The 20,006-nt window shown below is 47.0% G+C and overlaps 2 protein-coding genes across 3 annotated transcripts in view; both read left to right on the plus strand.

Annotated features, from left to right (window-relative positions):
• CEP85 (centrosomal protein 85) overlaps positions 1-16,238 on the plus strand; it is a 35,351-nt gene extending 19,113 nt beyond the window's left edge. For both annotated transcript variants that reach the window (XM_012750534.3, XM_012750536.2), the window contains 10 exons: positions 781-914; positions 1,694-1,811; positions 3,236-3,421; positions 7,595-7,747; positions 7,979-8,133; positions 9,433-9,526; positions 10,594-10,644; positions 12,677-12,784; positions 13,884-14,109; positions 14,477-16,238. In XM_012750534.3, the coding sequence (XP_012605988.2) occupies positions 781-914; positions 1,694-1,811; positions 3,236-3,421; positions 7,595-7,747; positions 7,979-8,133; positions 9,433-9,526; positions 10,594-10,644; positions 12,677-12,784; positions 13,884-14,109; positions 14,477-14,637 (1,386 nt within the window). In that variant the 3' untranslated portion in view covers positions 14,638-16,238. The remainder of the gene's footprint in view (positions 1-780; positions 915-1,693; positions 1,812-3,235; positions 3,422-7,594; positions 7,748-7,978; positions 8,134-9,432; positions 9,527-10,593; positions 10,645-12,676; positions 12,785-13,883; positions 14,110-14,476) is intronic.
• Positions 16,239-17,713: 1,475 nt separating this feature from the next.
• On the plus strand, positions 17,714-19,236 carry SH3BGRL3 (SH3 domain binding glutamate rich protein like 3). The gene is made up of 3 exons (XM_012750537.3): positions 17,714-17,900; positions 18,482-18,649; positions 18,770-19,236. The coding sequence occupies exons 1-3, from the start codon at positions 17,853-17,855 to the stop codon at positions 18,833-18,835; spliced, it is 282 nt and encodes a 93-aa protein (XP_012605991.1). The 5' UTR covers positions 17,714-17,852; the 3' UTR covers positions 18,836-19,236.
• The last annotated feature ends 770 nt before the right edge of the window (positions 19,237-20,006 follow it).

Genomic DNA, 20,006 nt, shown 5'->3' on the forward strand with positions numbered 1-20,006 from the left:
TTTATAGCTCTTGTCTTATAAGTTTTGACTTTAAAGGAAAAGTCATTGGCATTTGTAAGAATGAAGGAAGATGTTTGTAGACAGGAGAAGGCTTGTATGAACTATTGGCCATTAAATCTGTTGGTGGTCTGATTAAACACTAGATAGGTTCACCAAAGTAGAGAGTTACAAGGTAAAACCTGAAAATGTAGAACACTAACAGTGATTGCATACTAACTATATTCTAGTCAATTGTTTAAGTACTTTCACATATAGAATCTTTTTTAATCCTTACAGCACACCGATGAGGTAAATGTAGAAACTTACCAGGATCTTAAAATAAGTAATCTGTCTAGGTTCACAAAGCTGGTAAGTGGCAGAGCTAGGGTTTAAAAACCATCTTGGAATCCCTATTTTCTTTCCATTATACCACTTTGGTATTTTTCTTTTAAAAAGTCCTTGTGCTGCTGAAGAGTGGGAAGGAAGGGAGCAGACATATTCTTTTTCCTTGGTTGGTGAGGACATATTAGCTCCTGAATTGCCTCTGTTGCCAGATAATAAAAGATAACTGACCTTTTCTTAGAAACTAGAGCCTTTCTGAGCAGGGAGTGTTCAGTTGGCAGAAATCTCCCTGACAGGTTCTTTCCAGTCATGCATCAGAGCTAAAATTATTTTAAACATTGGGCCTTATCAGGCTGAGCCAAGCTGGGCCTTGACCACAGACCCAGCTGAGTACTGCTCAGGTGTTTGCAGGCATGTGTGGGTCAAGATCAAGCCCCTCTGTGCTTGCCTGTCTTTCAGCTTCAGAATGGAGCCATCTGCCACCATCCTGCTGCTTTTGCTCCTTCACTGCCCGTCTTAGAACCAGCACAATGGATCAGCATCTTGAACAGTAATGAACACCTTCTCAAGGAAAAGGAGCTTCTCATTGACAAGTAAGAGCGCAAAGGGTGCCAAAGAGCCAGCCTCTACTGTCACAGGCTCCATTAAGGGCACCTAATGAAGTCTTTCCAAGGGCAGTGCATCCCCCTCTGTTTAGGCCCATATCTTGCCTCATGATAGAGATTGTTAAGCAGCCTAGTCTTGTGTCTAACTAATATGATAAGCCAGTTGTATATCTCTGCAGGGGCTCTCAGGAGTGCTTAAAGGGGGTAGCCAGTTTATTTCAGCTAATCTTTTTTTGTTTATTTGAGACAGAGTCTCATTCTCTTGCCCAGGCTAGAGTGCCATGGCGTCAGCCTAACTCACAGCAACATCAAACTCCTGGGCTCAGGCAGTTCTCCTGCCTCAGCCTCCCAAGTAGCTGGGACTACAGGCATACACCACCATGCCTGGCTAACTTTTTTATATATTTTTTTTTTTAGTTGGCCAATTAATTACTCTCAAATCTTTTTAGTAGAGACAGGATCTCACTGTTGCTCAGGCTGGTTTTGAACTCCTGACCTTGAGCGATCTGCCCATCTAGGCCTCCCAGAGTGCTAGGATTACAGGTGTGAGCCACCATGCCCAGCCTGTTTCAGCCCATCTTAACCTCATTTCCCCTCAGTCATCTTTCTCATTTGTTACTCCTCCTTCAGCAAAATAGTGATGTCCAAAATCTAAGGTCTTTGCATACATAATAGGGATTGAACTCATCTGTTTAAGGAGAGTAGGGGCTCATATTGTGAGGGGGTTAGTGTCAGGACCCCAGACCTGATTCTACTGGCTTTTGCAGGCAGAGGAAACACATATCTCATCTGGAGCAAAAAGTGCGAGAGAGTGAACTACAAGTTCACAGTGCACTTTTGGGCCGCCCTGCTCCCTTTGGAGATGTTTGCTTGCTGAGGCTACAGGTAAGTATTGGCAACCTGCATGGCATTCTGTTTGTCATAATTTAATGTCTTCCTGTGCTTAGCACTATTAGATATCCAGGAGATACAAAAGGGATCAAGTGATGTAGGTATCCCTGCCCTTACAGAGTAAACATCCTAATTATAAAGCACCTCTGCCATGCCCTTGTGGGCACAGAAAAGGCTTGAGGGTAGTACCAGGTGAAAGTCCAGATGCCTTGGTGGTCGAGACATACTTCAAAGAAAAGGAAGGCAGAACAAGGTAGATAATAAGGTCCTAGAGTTGGGTCATGTTCTGAGAAGTCTTAATCTGCCAGCCCTGGCCAAATGGAGGGAGAAGCAGAGGTAATGGGGAATTTAGAGTCATTCTCATTTTTATTCCTCCGTGTCTAGGTATAACTGAAAATAACCATTTTCTCACTGAGATCAGTGGCTGTGGGGGTTGAAACCTTGAAAGCTTGAAAAGCTGTTTTGTTAACTAATGGCTTACTATTGTTTTTTTGTTTTAGGGTTTTTTGGGGGGTTTTTTTGTTTTTGTTTTGAGACAGGATCTCACTCTGTTGCCTGACTAGCGTGCAGTGGCATGATCATAGCTCACTGCAACCTCAAACTCCTGAGCTCAAATGATCCTCCTGCCTCAGCCTTGTGAATAGCTCGGACTACAGCAGAATGCACCATCATGCATGGCTAATTTTTCTATTTTTGGGGTAGAGATAGGGTCTCAAAATGTTGCTTAGGCTGGTCTTGAACTCCTGGCCTCTAGGGATCCTCTGGCCTTGACCTCCCAAAGTGGTAGGATTACAGGCCTAAGCCACTGTGCTTGGCTTGCAGTTTGGGCTTTTGAGTGTTGGGTATTTGACAGATTATAGTACTGGCTTTGATGCCCAGTAGGCCTGTTAAGGCAGTATTCCATTTCACAGAATCAGAATATTAGAGTGGGAAGGGCCCTTAGATAAAATCTAGTTCAGTCCTCTACTAATGAAAAAAATTGAAATCCAAGGAGGAAGAACTTAACCTGAGTAGAGGGGAGACAGGCCTTGAGCCCAGGTCTTCTGATGTCTTATCTTGTGTTCCTTCCATTATACTGCAACTCCTCAGGTATTGCTTTAAGACAGTGGTTCTCAAATGTGACCAGGCATCAGAATCACTTGGTGAGCTTGTTAAAACACAGATTATTGGGACCCATCCATAGTATTTCCGATTCAGTGGGCCTACATGTTAGGCTCAAGAAATTGCATTTCTAACAAATTCCAGCATCAAGTAAAGCTGATGCTGTCTGTTAGTCCCAGCACCACACTGTGAGAAGCCCTGCTTGAAGACATTCTAGGAGAAAGGTAATATTTGACCATGAAGTGTGCTGGCAGTAAGTAAAGTACATGGGATTGTAAGGGTAGGGAACAGTTATATATTGAGAATCTCTCTGGCAGGAATTGCAGCGAGAGAACACTTTCTTACGTGCACAGTTTGCACAGAAGACAGAAGTCTTGAGCAAAGAAAAGATGGAGCTTGAAAAGAAACTGTCTGCTTCAGAAGTGGAAGTCCAGCTTATCAGAGAGTCGCTCAGAGTGGCATTGCAGAAGCATTCCGAGGAGGGGAAGAAACAGGAAGAAAGGGTGAGCCGGGGAGCTGATAACTATCTAATTCACAAAGAAGCTGGCAGTCAGCTCACTGTTCTAAATCCTAGGCGGTTTCTGGTCCCTATTCCTGGAACCAAGTGAAGCCAGTTGGGTGAGACCCTTCACTCATTTCTCACATAGAACCAGTCTGTTAGCAATGAAACCCCTCCTTTCTGCTTTGGCTCCACAAAACTACCATGGTCAGGGAACACTATATAATCTCACTTTCCCAGGTTGTGATGTGCTGCCAGCTGGCCTGGGTAGAAAACTGGCCTGAGCAGTCATACCAGATGGCACTGTTGCAAGATGTTGAAATACCTGTGGTATTCAGTCTGCTTTTTCCTTACTCTATCTAAAAGGTAGAGAAAAATTCCATGTGTGCAGCTGGTTTGGGAGTTTATTTTTGCCAGTGCTCTCAGAATTGCCTTAGGGAAAGATCGGTCATCATTAGAGAAGTAGTTTAAAATCCTTTGGTTTTGTTGGTACCTCTCAATTCACAGCTTACTCTGAAGCACATATTCTTGGGAGATCAGTTTGGTAGTTTAGTTCTAGACTACTTGTATCAAAACAAATGTGTTTAAAAATCACTTAGCTATCTTGTTAAAAATGCAGATCCAGATTCAGTAGTTCTAGGAGGGAGCTTAAGATCCTGCATTTTTAACAAGCTTCCAGGGGATGTTGGTGCTATTGGTACAGCAAAGACTTAAGAGAGCTTGTTAAAAAAATTTTTTTTAACCAAAATAGTATCTGAGTTAAATAATGAAATGTCAGTAGGTTTATAATAAAAATTTACTAGTTCTGTACCCTAGTCCAACCCCACAATGGTATCTCTTCAACTCTTCTCTTTGTCCTGATATATACCTCTATACAGTTGACCTTTAAACAATATGTGCTTGAACTGTGTGGGTCCACTTATATGTGAATTCTTTTCAACCAAACACATCAAGGGATGCAAAACCCAAGTATATGGAAGGCCAACTTTTTCGTATACTCAGGTTCCACAGGGCTGCCTGTGGAACTTGAGTATGCACAGATTTATTAATAGATGTATGCCAGCAATCCTGGAACCAATCCCCCGTGCATATAGCGGGATGGGTATATTTCTGAATATTATGCTTTTCTTTTGTTTCTTTGATGAATTTTAGACATCTGTTTTTGTTTCATAGATATAATATCTCATCTTTGACAAAATTGATTATAGCTTTTTTGGATGTCTGCATCTGCTTATAGTGTTTCTTATTTCCTCAGGTCTTTTTTTTCTGTTTGGTCTTTCATCATGTTAGAGGCTTGATCATTGAATGAGTGGGCACTCATATTTAAGAAAGAAGCATTTAGCCGGGCGTGGTGGCTCACGCCTATAATACTAGCACTCTGGGAGGCCAAGGCGGACGGATTGCTCAAGGTCGGGAGTTCGAAACCAGCCTGAGCAAGACCCCGTCTCTACTAAAAATAGAAAGAAATTAATTGACCAACTAAAAATATATATACCAAAAAAAAAAAAAAAAATTAGCCGGGCATGGTGGCACATGCCTGTAGTCCCAGCTACTTGGGAAGCTGAGGCAGTAGGATCGCTTAAGCCCAGGAGATTGAGGTTGCTGTGAGCTAGGCTGATGCCACGGCACTCACTCTAGCCTGAGCAACAAAGTGAGACTGTCTCAAAAAAAAGAAAGAAGCATTTAAAAGCTAGATGAAAGCCCTGGGTTCATGGTAGTTGCCTTTTGGACTTCACTGTAGGATCAGATAAGGACTGCCCTTTTCACTTGGGAACTTGAAATATAGATGTCATTTCTCACCCTCTGAAGAAGAATCTTCAGCCTGCTTACTGGTGCGGAGGCTGGGTGCAGGAATGCTTTTGGCCTTTGGATTCCTGGTGCTGGGAAGGAAATTGGACTTAGAGTCCCACACTTCTATACATAGATTCTTACTTATACTTGTTTTCAACCCAGTACTTCACCCTGTCTCTCAGCTCTGACTGGTATCCCTGTGTCTGGAATCTCATTTGATTCTCCAGAGAATAAACCTCTAGTCTCCTGTTGGAGAAGCCCAGAGTGAAGTTGGTATCTGCTAACTTGGATATAGACTTCCAGTGAATCCTACTATTAGTCAGGTCTATGGCTGATACCTCCCTCTGTAGCTACCTGGTACTTCAAATTTAGAGGCTCTTAGTACTTGTGAGGGACACATTGTCTGTGACTCCCACTGTACCTCTGTTCCAAGTCATTTATCCCCTCATCTCCCTCTGTTTATTTTTCTTATTTTATTTTTTTATTTTTTTGAGACAAAGGTTCACCCTGTTGCCCAGGCTAGAGTGCTATGACATCAGCCTAGCTCACAGCAATCTCAAACTCCTGGGCTCAAGCAATCCTCCTGCCTCAGCCTCCCTAGTAGTTGGGACTACAGGCATGTGCTGCCATGTGCAGCTAATTTTTTCTATATATTTTTAGTTGTCTGGCTGATTTCTTTTTTTGTTTGTTTGACACAGAGTCTCACTCTCTTGCCCAGGCTAGAGTGCCGTGGCATCAGCCTAGCTCACAGGAACCTCAAACTCCTGGGCTCAAACGATCCTTCTGCCTCAGCCTTCTGAGTAGCTGGAACTACAGGCATGTGCCACCATGCCCAGCTAATTTTTTCTATATATTTTTAGTTGGCCAATTAATTTCTTTCTATTTTTAGTAGAGATGGGGTCTTGCTCTTGCTCAGGCTGGTTTCAAACTCCTGACTTCAAGCAATCCTCCTGCCTCGGCCTCCTAGAGTGCTAGGATTACAAGCATGAGCCACCGTGCCTGGCCCAACTAATTTCTATTTTTTTTTTTTTAGTAGAGACAAGGTCTCACTCTTTCTTAGGCTGGTCTGGAATTCCTGAGCTCAAACATCCTGAAAGTAGAGCTTCCATGCCCTCTCCCTATGGAATCAGGGCATGTAAACACAGCACATCTGTGTGTTAACCAACTAGGAATCTCCACTGAGCTTTGGTGTCTAGAGTTTTTATTGGAGTTTCATTTACATAGGTATGATTGAACTTAAACTCCCTTTCTCATTCCTCATAGTAGATTAGGCTCAAAGCAGTTGGTTTTTCAGATGAACAGCCCCCATTTTGAATCATCTTATTAGCATAAATTTATTCATGGTGGGCTCTGGCCCACTCTTGTCCTGTTTTTCAAGAAATCACAGGGGCTTAGAGGTTACTTCCCAGGAACCTAGACAAAGTCCAAACAAATTCTTTTTTTTTTTTTGAGACAGAGTCTCACTCTGTTGCCCAGGCTAGAGTGAGTGCCGTGGCATCAGCCTAGCTCACAGCAACCTCAAACTCCTGGGCTCAAGCAATCCTCCTGCCTCAGCCTCCCAAATAGCTGGGACTACAGGCATGTGCCACCATGCCCGGCTAATTTTTTTCTATGTATATATTAGTTGGCCAATTAATTTCTTTCTATTTATAGTAGAGACAGGGTCTTGCTCTTGCTCAGGCTGATTTCAAACTCCTGACCTTGAGCAATCCACCTGCCTCGGCCCCTCCAGAGTGCTAGGATTACAGGCGTGAGCCACCGCATCTGGCCCAAATTCTTTATTATATAACAGAAACGCTATTAATTTTTAAAACTGCCCGAGGAACCCTTATTCTCTGCTCTTGATTGGAAAGTTCAAGTTTGTTACCTCTGCAGTTTATATCCTAATCCCAAATGACAAAATTTGATCCTCTTCCTGCCTTCATTGTAGTAGAACAATATTCACAGCTCCACAGGCAGAAACAGTGGTCACTTCAACAAAAGGTGATGTTCACTGTCCTAGAGGAGTGAATGGAGACAGACTCGTTTTTTTTTTTTGAGACAGAGTCTCACTCTGTTGCCTGGGCTAGAGTGCCTTGGTGTCAGCCTAGCTCACAGCAACCTCAAACTCCTGGGCTCAAGCAATCCTTCTGCCTCAGCCTTCTGAGTAGCTGGGACTATAGGCATGTGCCACCATGCCCGGCTAATTTTTTCTGTATATTTTTAGTTGGCCAATTAATTTCTTTCTATTTCTAGTAGAGATGAGGTCTCACTCTTCCTCAGGCTGGTTTCAAACTCCTGACCTTGAGCAATCCTCCCGCCTCAACCTCCCAGAGTGCTAGGATTACAGGTGTCAGCCACCACGCCCATCCCACTGGAGACAAACTCTTAACATTTCTTTCCCTAGGTCAAGGGTCGTGATAAACATATCAATAATTTGAAAAAGAAATGTCAGAAGGAATCAGAACAGAACAGAGAGAAACAGCAGCGTATTGAGACCTTGGAGCGCTACTTGGCTGACCTGCCCACTCTGGAAGACCATCAGAAGCAGAGCCAGCAGGTAGCAGCAATGTCTGAGCATACCTGGGGCAATCAGGGAGGGGGCGAGTAGGGGAACTTCTTCAGCATCTGCTGTATGCAGTTACCCTGTGGCTTTCTGAAAGGAAGGAGCATCCCAAAGCAGTCATGTCCAGATTCACATTTGTCAAATTTGCAACTGGACTGCAAATTTTTTGAGGTAACCAAACTCTTCCTTGGCTTATTGATGTAATCATGGGATCCTGTCTCTCAGCTTAAGGATTCTGAATTGAAGAGCACAGAGCTGCAGGAGAAAGTGACTGAGCTGGAGAGTTTGCTGGAGGAGACACAGGCAATCTGCAGAGAGAAGGAGATTCAATTGGAAAGTCTGAGACAGAGAGAAGGAGAATTCTCCTCCACTAAATATAGGTAAATACTCCTATGGGTTTGAGGAAAGGAGGGGAGGGCTAGTTTCTAGTCCTGGCTACCCAGCTCACTTATCTGCATGACTGGGTGACTTGAGCAATCATTTGACTTCTCTGAGCTTCCTTTTCTTTGCACTGTGAATAATAGAATGCAATGGAGGCTTATTGTATCCTTTGGAAGGATCCAGCCCAGTGCCTAGCACATAATAGTTCTTGAGTATGTATGTATTAATGAATGAAACCACTTCATAAACTGAGAAGTTAGGTATTTATATATAATTTTTAAAGGTGGATACTGGTGCTGAGGACTGAGGGTTATTGTATTTTGACCCTAATAAGCTAAAGGCTACCAGGAGCATCTGTTTGTCCTTAGCCCTAGGGATTGCTCTCCATTGCCATAACAGGTTCTGAGAACAAAACAAGATACTATAATGTACTCTCCTAGTGCCTTGGGAGCCTCTTCCATATTAATAGCAGTTTCTGAAAACAATGGCTATTCTTCAACAGCCTCTTGGACCAAATCCAATTTCTAATAGGGTAGATTGGATTTCTCATTCCATATTTAACAATAATGTTCCTATTGTTTATCATAGCAGAAGGCGATGCTATAAGTGATTATGGAGACCCATGGGAGGAGACCATTAGTTGGAGTCAGAAGTGGGGTTAGGGGACATAGTTGGCTTTGTCCCAGACTATGTGTACCAAGAAAAAAGGAGCTCTTATATTTTCCAGAATTTCTAGAATGTATATGTATGTGACTTTCATAATCTAAATACATGTGATAAATATTTTTAAAATATCAAATCAAAGAATACAAGAGCCTTGGGCAGGTAGAGAATTGGTGTCACATTGTATAGATTCTGGCCCCAGGAAAGAAAATTAATATACACTGAGTGGCTTCTGTGGCACCCCTTACGTTACAACAGACCTAAGATATCCCCAGCTACAGCTTGGAATGGCTTAAATATCTTGTCCCAAACATAAAATAAATAAAAGAACTCCTCAAAGCTAGATCTTTCTTTTTTATTTTATTTATTTATTATTTTTTATTTCGGCATATTATGGGGGTACAAATTTTAAGGTTTAAAGAAATGCTCTTTCCCCTCCTCCCCCCACAAGTCTGAGTTTCCAGCGTGACCATCCCCCAGATGGTGCACATCTCACTCATTATGTCTGTATATACCCACACCCCGCCCCGTTCCTACCTGCCCAATACCCTATTACTGTAGTACCTATGTGTCCGCTTAGGTGAAAGCCAGATCTTTCTGACTTCAAAGTTCTTAAAGAGGCCACTGTCTTTCAGCGTACAAGATAAGCAATCTGTGGAAGACAACAGTGGAGAAGGTCCAAAAGTGGAAATGGAGTCCTGGCAGAAGGAAAACGATTCCCTCCGAAAGGTGACTGAGGGTGTCCAGGCTGTAGGGGGGGATAGGCTTGAAGGAAAGAGAAGATTCGAAGGAACCGTGGAAAGAAACCATGAATTCCTAGCCTTGGCCTACCTAGGATTTGCTACCAAGAGCTTTTTTTTCTTTTCTGAGAAGTTGTCCCTGTATAATAAGTTTGCATTTAGATATTCATCCTTATAACAGCCAAACTTTACTCATCTAGAATATAGGCAAAAGTAAGGGAAGGGGCATATGCCTCTGAACATCCAGACTAATGCACCCAAAATGGTGCATTAAAATGTGCACTTCATTCATGGCTCAGGTCCATATAGAACCTCTTAACATTGGGCAGAGTTCTAACTAGTGAGGTAGCCTGGTTTCTCAATTCAGAGAAGGAGTCAGGGGCCTGATAAAACTGATCACAGGTTAGTAAAAAAGACCAAGAAATTATTCAGAGAAGCTGGACGTGGCTTGCAAGTAGTCCCAGCTCCTCAGGAGGCTGAGGTGGGAGGATCTCAAGTTTAAGCCCAGCCTGGGCCAAAAATAGTGCGACCTTGTCTCTATAAAAGAAAAAAGAAATGACTCAACAAACACCTACCATCTTAAAAGAAGTCAGACCCATTCAAGGTCTCTTGTTGGAAAGACAGTGTGACCAGAGTTCTAATACCAACAACCATTATATCCCTGGAAATGGCAGTCTTCAATACACTGGATTTTTAGTCATGTCTTTTCCCAAAGAACCATAATATGCCCTGGCTATATATAAAATTGATTCTACTGGCCTATAGTCATTATGGTGAGTGTCCCCTTTGCCCCAGTAGCAGTCATGGGTCTACACTACATTCCTATACAAACCTTTGTGATTAGGGCACGGAAGTGTGAAGGTAGTTTGCCAAGATTCGAAGTCTGGGTTATATTTCTGTAGCTAGAGCTAACTAGTCTTCACCCTGGTCTCACTCTTAATGGGCTATAGCCAGTGGGGCTAATAGCCAGACCACAGATCCTAATGTAGCTCTTTGCCCTGTGACCTCACCAGCAGCCCTATGCTTGCAGCCTTCCTTGATAACTTTGCCTTTCAGATTGTGGAGAAGCAACAGCAAAAGATGGATCAGTTGCGCTCAAAAGTACAGGTGAGTAGGAATCCTTGGGACACGGTGGGTAAAACTTAATGATGGAACCTGTAGAATTTAGCTAACATTTAATTTTGTTCTCTGCCATGCAATTTGCTCAGTGTCAGGGATAAAAGAACGACACCCGATCAGTGCTTTTCAGCCTTTATAGGGGGATACAGATATGTTACGAGTTTCGCACAGTACTGAGAGCAATGCCCACATTACCCTGGGGGAGCACAGAAGTGTCAGTGGAAGGAGGGAGGTCAAGGAAAGGTTTCAAGAGAGCCTGAGCTTTGAAGGATAAGTTATTCAGGCAAAAAAGAGGAGCTGGACAGGATGGTGTTGGCATTCCAAATAGGAGGAACAGCATGATTAGGAACATGTAGGTATGAAGCAGCATGTTCGGACATGGAACTACAGGCAGTTTGATATTATTGAAGTATCTGGTTTAAGGTGATGAATAGAGACCTCGGCATTCTAGGCTATGGGAGGGCCTTGTACTATGTAAGTTAGCTTTTCTTCTTTAAGTGGGTGATGGGCATCTGTTACAGCATTTAATTGGGATATGGCCAGCTTTGCAACTCAGGCTTGAGTGTAGAAGAAGATTGGCAGCTTAGAGAGAGGAAAGACCAAGGACTGTTGCAGAAATTCTAGTGAGAGATGATGAGAGAACCTGGCATTAGTGGGGAGGAAATGTGAGGAGACAGATTTAAGTGACTTTAGGAGATAAAATTGAGAGGAATCAGTGACTGACAGGATGTCAGTTGGCCAATTAATTTCTTTCTATTTATAATAGAGATGGGGTCTCACTCTTGCTCAGGCTGGTTTCGAACTCCTGACCTTGAGCAATCCGCCCACCTCAGCCTCCCAGAGTGCTAGGACTACAGGTGTGAGCCACCATGCCCCGCCCATAGAGTTTCTAATGGATTTCAAAGTAGGTTTCCTGGAACCCTAAGGTTCTACAAAGGTTGAAAAAGCCCAACATTTTAAATGGTATATTTATCTATGATGAGACTACTTAGGCAAATTAAAATATCAGGTGAATTTGCTGGAATTCATCACGATCACCCTGAGTATTTCATGATCATGAGGTGTTCTTGGTAGTTATATATTTTTTTATTAATACAAAATGGGAAAATTAAATTTTTTTACTCTTTAGTTGTTCAGGGCAGTTTTAAAATTGGGAGAAAATTATAATGAATAGAATGAGAGAAGCAGAAGCTAAAAACATAAATACCTCCCTCCTGCTGACCTTAACCACCCCTACACACACACACACACACACACACACGCCACACATATACACACGACTCATTCTAGATTAGGTGCCTGTGAGTGTATTCTCCTACCCTTTCCATGTCTGTTGAAAGCACTTAATAAACAGTGTTGTCAAGGACACTTGGCTGTTAGCTCTTCAAAGACAGAGACTGGTGTTCTATTCAGTATCCTCAGTGCCTGTCATAGTAAGTGCTCAATAAATATTGAATTAAACTGAATGGCACATTCCCTACCCTCAAGAAAGTTATGTTTGGAGGGAGAAATCATCTGCACGGCCAAATAGAATAGTAAGCAGATGTCCTCATGAGCCATGAGGGAGATATGAGTGGCAGGATAGGATTAGGATGATTGAGATCTGATATGTAGATTGAAGAAGGCTCAGATGGGCCTTGGGGATTTCCCAGAGGCAGAGCAAAAGAGCAGCTTGAACAAAGGAGAAGAGGAGCAAGCAAGGGCATTGAAGCAGTTATTCAGTGTGGCTACAGTGGAGGCTGTGTGGGTGGAATGAGATAATGGTTAGAAAAGTAGGAGCCAGAATGGCCTGGAAGGCCCTGCCGAGCAGCTGATGTCTATTTGTACATGGTCAGGGGCTGTAGGAGGGTTTAAGTGGGAAGTCAGAGATCAGGGATGTTCTAAAATAATCTCTTAGCGGCAGTGTAGGGGTAAGGGTAAGGAGGGACTTCATTATATAGTCCAGGCCAGCAGGATACGGTCTAAACCAGAGTTGTTACTCCTGATGTGTTCTCCCTTAACACCTTGCAATGGGATTCAGAGCCTAGAGCAAGAAGTAGCTCAAGAAGAAGGAACAAGCCAGGCCCTGAGAGAGGAGGCCCAGCGGAGGGATGCAGCCCTCCAGCAGCTACGCACAGCCGTGAAGGAGGTAAGCAGCATCAGCTAGGCCTCTTGATACTGTCTCCACAAACCTGATTTCTTTGTATGCCCTGGCCCCCATCCCTACCCACATAAGAGCCCCAGTGCTGAGAGGTCCCTACTGAGCTTTTTGGACAGAAGAATGAGAAGGTATATTGCATCATTCTTTATATTAAAGGCTCTAAGCCTGTTTCAGAGGGTCTGTAATTACTCAGGAGTGTTTTTTGGATGTGGAAAGATATTCTCTCTCCCTTTGTTTGCCTGCAGTCACAGGTTTGAGGTCCTCATGCAGTAAACAAAGCTGTCAGCAGGGGGCAACCAAGTTCACTGGCCAAGTGCCTAAGAAGGAGTCTCCTAGAGCTAGGATTATCACATGGCCCAGTGTGGGTGGAGAGCTGGGACTGGAGGAGGAACTTGATTCAGAGTTCTTTAAAACAGAATAAAAGTAGAGAGGGAAGAAGAGTGGATTAAGCTGTCAGGGAGAGGGAGCTATCTAGACATACATGAATAGCTGGTCTTTATAGTGAGGGTTTGAAAAGGCAGGACACATTCCTACACTGGATCTTCCAGGTCCTCAGCTTTTTCAGTGACACAGCCAGTAGCCACTAGCTTTCATATTGTCCTTCTTGCTTTATTCCTCTGATACACTGTGATCAGGCTGGCCTATGGCCACTTTTGTCAGGGTGGCAGGGAGAGATTGAAACCAGTGTCTCCTCAGATTTCACAGTTCTCATTAAGCCTTCTCTAATAGCCTGGCTAACAGAGTTGGCTGAGGGACTGGCTTCAGATAGAGTTCCTAGGAAAGGGAGCATCTTCTCTGGTTCCTGAACAGAAACCTGGAGGCTGATGACTCAGAACATGCTTGGGGAGTGGCTTCTTTAGTGCTGGAACCCTGTGAGCCCAACTTACACTCAGGAGGAACCAGTCCTGATATTGGTGGTGGGGAGAGTGCCAAGCCTATTGGTAGGGGTCATGTGGGGAGGGGGAACCCACCTGTGACTCATCCCTTCCCTTCCACACATGTACATCCACATCATGCACACTCATATGCAGATACTCTTCCTCTCTCTGGGCCTGAGTTGATGTGCTAGCCCATCTTATCTGCTCAGCTTTCAGTGCAAAACCAGGACCTGATTGAGAAGAATCTGACGCTCCAGGAACACCTGCGTCAGGCCCAACCGGGGTCTCCATCTTCACCAGACGTGGCCCAGCTGGCACTTGAGCTGCACCAGGAGTTGGCCAATTGCCTTCAAGATCTGCAGGCTGTCTGCAGCATTGTGACCCAGAGGGCCCAGGGCCACGACCCCAATCTTTCCCTGCTCCTTGGCATTCACTGTGAGTCCTCAGGCCAGTCTGGGACCCAGGAGGAGTCAGCCTTCATTCTCTTCTAACTCCCATCCAGCTCTCCCATTCTTACGGTAGTGTGGACAGGGTATATAGGCTTGGTCACTGCCCTCTGGAAGTTTATGTGTTTCACAAAGTAGGTGTTCAGTAAATCTGTTTTGGAAACAGGCATCCTTATGGGGTATCTTCATAGAGGACAAACTAAAAGTAGGCCTTTAGTAGCAAGTTACCAGCCCACTATCCCCAGCTGCTTTTTTTAAATGCCTTGTCCAAAGACCATGGGCTTCAGAGTACTGCCTATCTGCATGAAATTATCTCCCCACTGACTAACATTCTCTTGAAATGCTCTTCTCCCCAGCGGCACAGTATCCAGGGACTCAGCTAGATTTGCAGAAGCCAGATGTGATCAAGAGGAAATTAGAAGAGGTTCAACAGCTACGTCGTGACATTGAGGATTTAAGGACCACAATGTCAGACAGATACGCCCAGGACATGGGAGAAAACTGTGTCACACAGTGAAGAATACTGGGGGTGAGACACAGGCTGTATTCCCCTACAGAAGATCTTGGTTGCTGAGAGCCGAGTCCAGCAGGTTCCTGCCCTGACAATCTCTTGCCTCCTATCTGCTGCTATTCCCAGAGGAAAGAGTTGAAGGGGAGGGAAGAGCCTGCATCTGGGGTCCAAGGGCTGATTAGGGAACTGTGCCTGCCCTACCCCACACTGGCTTTGCCTTGTTGGATTATGTTTTATCCTGTTATCTTAATTCACTTTTGAGGGTGAGTTACTAATTAACTTTTGCAGGTACAACTGATAAATCCTCACAAACTGTTCCCAGCTCTAGGCTGACATCAGAGACAAATAGGCTGCTCACCTTTCTACTCCATCCTCTGGGATGGATCCATGTTCATTCCCACTCCATACCTTGATCCTGCTGGTTAGAGAGCGAATTAAAGGAGCCTGGAAAGGCTGGGTACCAGTAACAATGGCTGTTTGAGAATTCTCAGGTCCCATGTGCCAGCCTTCCTGGGAACTGAGCTGGCTTTCTGGGTTTTCTCAGGCCTGATCCCACTGCTGCTTCCTCAGGGCTCTTGTTCTCCCAGAAGCCAGGATAATCTGCTCATTAGCAACATACCCACTAGCATTGGGGATCTAGGGATTATAGCCAGGGCTCCTTAATCTGCCTATCGTGCCATTTTATAGGAGACCCCACTCTCCAGCTGCCCTGGGGCCCTGCCATGTGCTTAGTATAGCCCCTATTCTCCATTGTTCTCTGGCCTTCCAGGTAGCCCCCTTCCTGGGCTTTGAATGCAAACTTTTCTCTATGGTTCTGGGCTTGGGCAGAATTTTCCCCCAGAAGGCCATAGGGTAACTGTCAAGCTGCTTACCCCCTCACCCAGGGCTAGAGCCATGCCCAGCCTTCTGATCTGTGCCTCTCTTGTGCTGGGGTGGTATGGGAGAGGGGTATCCTTTCCCTGTCCTGCTCTGGCCTCCTTGAAAGTTTAGAATACCCAGTACAAGTTAGCTTTAGGTACAGCTTTCAGTGTTCTCTGGGTTTGTTTGTTTTTTGTTTGTTTGTTTCTCTGGGGCCTTTGGACCCTCTGCTTTCTGATTTTTCTTGACTCCTGGTTTGGGGAGCATCTCACAATTGTTTGTATCTGGTTGTTGGGCCAGCCTAAAGCCTCCTCTAGATCTGGAGCCAGGCCCAGCAGGGGCCATGTATGGGAGAGCACTCGGCAGTTCAGGAGCCCAGAGTCAGCCACTACAAGGTTCTTGGTGAGCTTTGGGCTATTGTTGGCAGGCAGCATCCTGGACCTCACGCCTGAGCCTGAATGAGGCTCCTTCTTCTTCTTAAGTGTTTTTACAAGTTTGTGTTTTATTTATGGAGTGACTTATCCCTTCCATTCAGAGCAGCCCCACCCGGCCATCCCTTCAGCCTCTGGGCTCCTGCCTCCTAAAAGCAGAGCTGCCTGGCTGGTCTCCACCCTATGTTGGGAGCCCTGCCACCATGCTCACGGGTATTTTTCCTTATAAAGTTTATAAACGGTTATTTATATGAATCTTTGTTATGTCAACTTGTTTGTATTGCCTATTTTCATTATAAAATAAAACATCTTAACAAACTCCTTAGTTTTTTTTTTCCATGACCTTCCATCACCACCACCCTACCCCACCCCTCACTTTGGCTTATCGGAGCCAAAAGCAGGGTGTTTAGCAAGTTCCCCAGCATCAGCAAGGAGGGAATCTTTGGCAGGTTCAGCCTCATGTCCATATCTCTACCACTTCTGCTCCTCTTTTGTTCTGTGGGGGCAAATAAGATCTCCTCCCACACCACTTTCTGTTGGGCAAGGCTGCCCTGAGTCATAGAACAAATTTGTCACTGAAAAGGGTTTCAGCAGTCCTCTCAGGAAGTCAGCTGCCTCTGGGTTGCTGTGAGGAAGTGGCTTCCCCAGAGCAAAGCAGGGTACTCTTTCCTCAGAGAGCCCTAGACTTGGAGGGGGACTTTTTTTTTTGAGACAGGGTATCTATCTCCAAGGGTGGAGCGCAGTAGTGTGATCATAGCTCACTGTAACCTTGAATTTGTATGCTCATGGGATCCTCTTACCTCAGCCTTGCAAGGAGCTAGGACTACAGACACATACCACCATGCCTGGCTAATTTTTAAAATTTTTTTTGTAGGAACAAGGTCTTAACTATGTTGCCTCCGCTGGCCTTAAGGGAGCTCCCCCCTAAGATGCTGGGATTACAGGTGGGAGCCACTGTGCCTGACCTGGGGGGACTTCTGAGAAGCATTATGTCCAACCCCAGACAGCTAAGTCTCCAAAGTTGGGCTGGTTGCTGGAGTCTGTGCTCTCTGAAGCCCTGGATTCTTGCTGACAGCCATTTGGAATGCCATTTGCAGCATGGAGTTGGGATTGAGCTGGGGTCACCCCAAAACCAGATGTGGACCTTTAACAAGGGCCAGCTCAAGCCCAGGCTCTCAAGAATCCTGACACAAGCCTCTCCCTTGGCAACTTTCAGAGCTAATCGGCCTCTCACCTTGCCATCTGGCTCCTTGAGGGTGTGGCCTCTGCCTCCTACCATCACTCTTCCTTGTCTAAACCTGCCCATCTGAGTGGAGAGGAACTTGACGGAAAATCTCTAAGCACGGGCTGTTCCTCCTTTGGTGTGCTTCCTATCCCCCAGGGTCAGAGGTGTGTGTGGAAGGTGGTGTCACTGGAGCAAGGTTTCCTGGTTTGGGAACTTTGGGTTTGAAAACAGCCCAAACCTACCAAAACTCCAAAGCTATTATGGCACCTCCTTCCGGAGACTAAGGGTGGGGAGCTGATGCACCCAACCTGGGTGAGGCCAGGCAGGAGGCCTTTGCCAGACCCTCGCCCCTGCCCTCCCGGGCCTTTCCTGCCATCTAGTCCCTCCCCAGCCGTCACACTGCGGGCCCCAGACAAGGAAGAGCCGAAGGGGCGGGCGGTGCAGCTGTACAAGGGGCTGCCCAGCGTGGGACGGGTCCCCCGTACGCCGGGCCACAGAGGGGGATGGGAGGGGGCCTCTGGCGCGCGGGGCGGTGTCGCGCAGGCCCCGCCCTGCCTGCCCGCACCGCCCATTGGTCCCGACTGCAGTGACTAGCAGGCGGAGCAGGAAGGAAACCGCTCCCGAGCGCGGCGGCGGCGTCGTCTCCCGGCAGTGCAGCTGCCGCTCCCGCCGCCCCTCAGCCCATCGCACGTCAGTCTGCCCTCAGCATGAGCGGCCTGCGCGTCTACAGCACGTCGGTCACCGGCTCTCGTGAAGTAAGTGAGCGCTCAGGCTGGCGCTGGGGAAGAGCGCGGGCCGTGTCCCGGAGCTCGCGACCCGCCCCCAGCACGGGGGCGGGGCGGGGGCCGTGAGGTGCTGGACAAGGCCTCCCGGGTCGGGCTCGGCGGCCCATGCTGAGCAGCATCCTGGGTCCTCAGCAGCTGCGGCTTGAACTGCCTGCGCCCATCCCCCACCACTCGGGCACCCATTCTCTGCACCCCTCGTTACCAGGCTGACCCTGACCATGAACTCATCCTGCTCTTTCTCTCCTCTCCTGCGTGTCTGGGGGTGGGGGACGCTTACAGCCTCCACCCAGGCCTGCCCTGCCTTCCCCTCGCTGAGCTTGATTCCACTCCTCCTTTCTGACCCCTCCCCATGGCGGGTGGTCCCTCTCCTCATCCTGCACCACCTCAAAGCCTCACTTTCCAACTCCTAGTGGCTGGAACCTTCCCCTAGAGTGTATGTGTAGGGGGAAGGGGGACAAAAGCTCCTGGTCACAGCCTCTTTCACCCTGCCCAGGGTTGCCCCCATAAATCCTCCAGCCGTTCTACTAACCCCTGCCCCCCTCTGCCCCCAGATCAAGTCCCAGCAGAGCGAGGTGACCCGCATCCTGGATGGGAAGCGCATTCAATACCAACTCGTGGACATCTCCCAGGACAACGCCCTGCGAGATGAGATGCGAGCCTTGGCAGGCAACCCCAAGGCCACCCCACCCCAGATTGTCAACGGGGACCAGTACTGTGGGGTATGGACTGGGGGCTTAGAGGTGGGGGGTGTTGTAGGACTCCAGCCAGGGTCAGACCTGTGACAAAGCACTTGGGCCACCTACACCTGCACTGACTACCCCTTCCCTCCCCTCCCCCAGGACTATGAGCTCTTCGTGGAGGCCGTGGAACAAAACACGCTGCAGGAGTTCCTGAAGCTAGCCTGAGTCAGGCCAGCCCACGGTTTCCCCACTGGACTCCCATCGCCACATTGTCTCCCCAGCCCTCACTTGGCCATGAAAGACCTTGTGACCAACTCCCTGTCATTCATTCCTAACCTTCTGACCTTGGAGTGCCTCCCCCACAACCCAGACCCCTCTCCCCACTCTTTAACTGTACTCCCTTCTCCATTCACAGGCAACATTCCTTACCCACTAGTCTCAGAAATTGTCTTAAACAACAGCCCCAAATGCTGGCTGTTCCCAGCCAGGCCTTGGGACTGACACCCTGCCTGGCACTGGCTGACAGGCACCTCTGTTGGTTCCATTAGCCAGAGCTCTGCCAAAGGCCCCGCAATCCCTGTCCCCAGGCGCACCCTAGAGACAATTAAATGCCCATTCCATTGGCACTGTGTCTATTTGGTTGTGGCCTGGGCTTCCTGGGTCCCTGCTCTCTTTAAGGTTGCTAGTTGTGATTGTGCTGAGGCTGTGCTCTGTGGGCAGGTCAGTTGAGCTGTCCTCATGGGACTGTCACCTCTGTGTGTGTTAGTGCAAGTGTTTGGATATATGTCTGGCACACACATACTTGTGTGGACCAGTGGTTTCTAGAGAGTCTGGGTGGACCACCCTCCAGTTCACATACATGTGATGGTGTCCCTGTCACTATTGTGCCTTGGTGTGTACTACACATTTGCATGCCTGTCAGTGTGGCCATCCTTGTGCCTGCCTGCCTGTGTTGGAGCAGATTGGCTAAGTATGGGTGTGTCATGGGAGCAAGTGGGTGCACAGCTGCAGTTCTGCCAGTTTGGGGGCATGGATGTAGCTGTGGCAGCGGCTCTGTGCACAGCAGTGAGGAACTCTCCCCATGGGCTGTGGGTCTGTGCATATCTGTGCACAGGTGTCTGCTGGCCACATGCTTACAGTGAGGCTTTGCTGCCTCAGTGTAAACCCAGCTGCTGCTAGCCCTTTCCCGCCACTGGACCCCCTACCCCTCTCCCCCCCCCCCACTGGATCCACCTAGCACTTCTGGGTAGAAAGGGAACCTAGAGGACAAAGAACTTGAGGCCAGTCCTGCCAGCTGGGGCTCAAGTTACGAGGGGCGGGTTGGCACTGCCCCCTCCCTAACCCAGCTGGGACCTTCCTCCCAAGCCCAGAGAGATGGCCCCGCCGACCGCTGAGA

The sequence above is a fragment of the Microcebus murinus genome, chromosome 2, assembly GCF_040939455.1.
Source record: "Microcebus murinus isolate Inina chromosome 2, M.murinus_Inina_mat1.0, whole genome shotgun sequence".
NCBI lineage: Eukaryota > Metazoa > Chordata > Mammalia > Primates > Cheirogaleidae > Microcebus > Microcebus murinus.

What these genes read in the sequence shown, in the direction of transcription:
- SH3BGRL3 (XM_012750537.3), top strand. Translation starts at nt 17,853, where the DNA reads ATGAGCGGCCTGCGCGTCTACAGCACGTCGGTCACCGGCTCTCGTGAA. An exon ending in CGGTCACCGGCTCTCGTGAA is followed by an intron (nt 17,901 to 18,481) that starts GTAAGTGAGCGC and finishes CTCTGCCCCCAG; the next exon opens with ATCAAGTCCCAGCAGAGCGA. An exon ending in ACGGGGACCAGTACTGTGGG is followed by an intron (nt 18,650 to 18,769) that starts GTATGGACTGGG and finishes CCCCTCCCCCAG; the next exon opens with GACTATGAGCTCTTCGTGGA.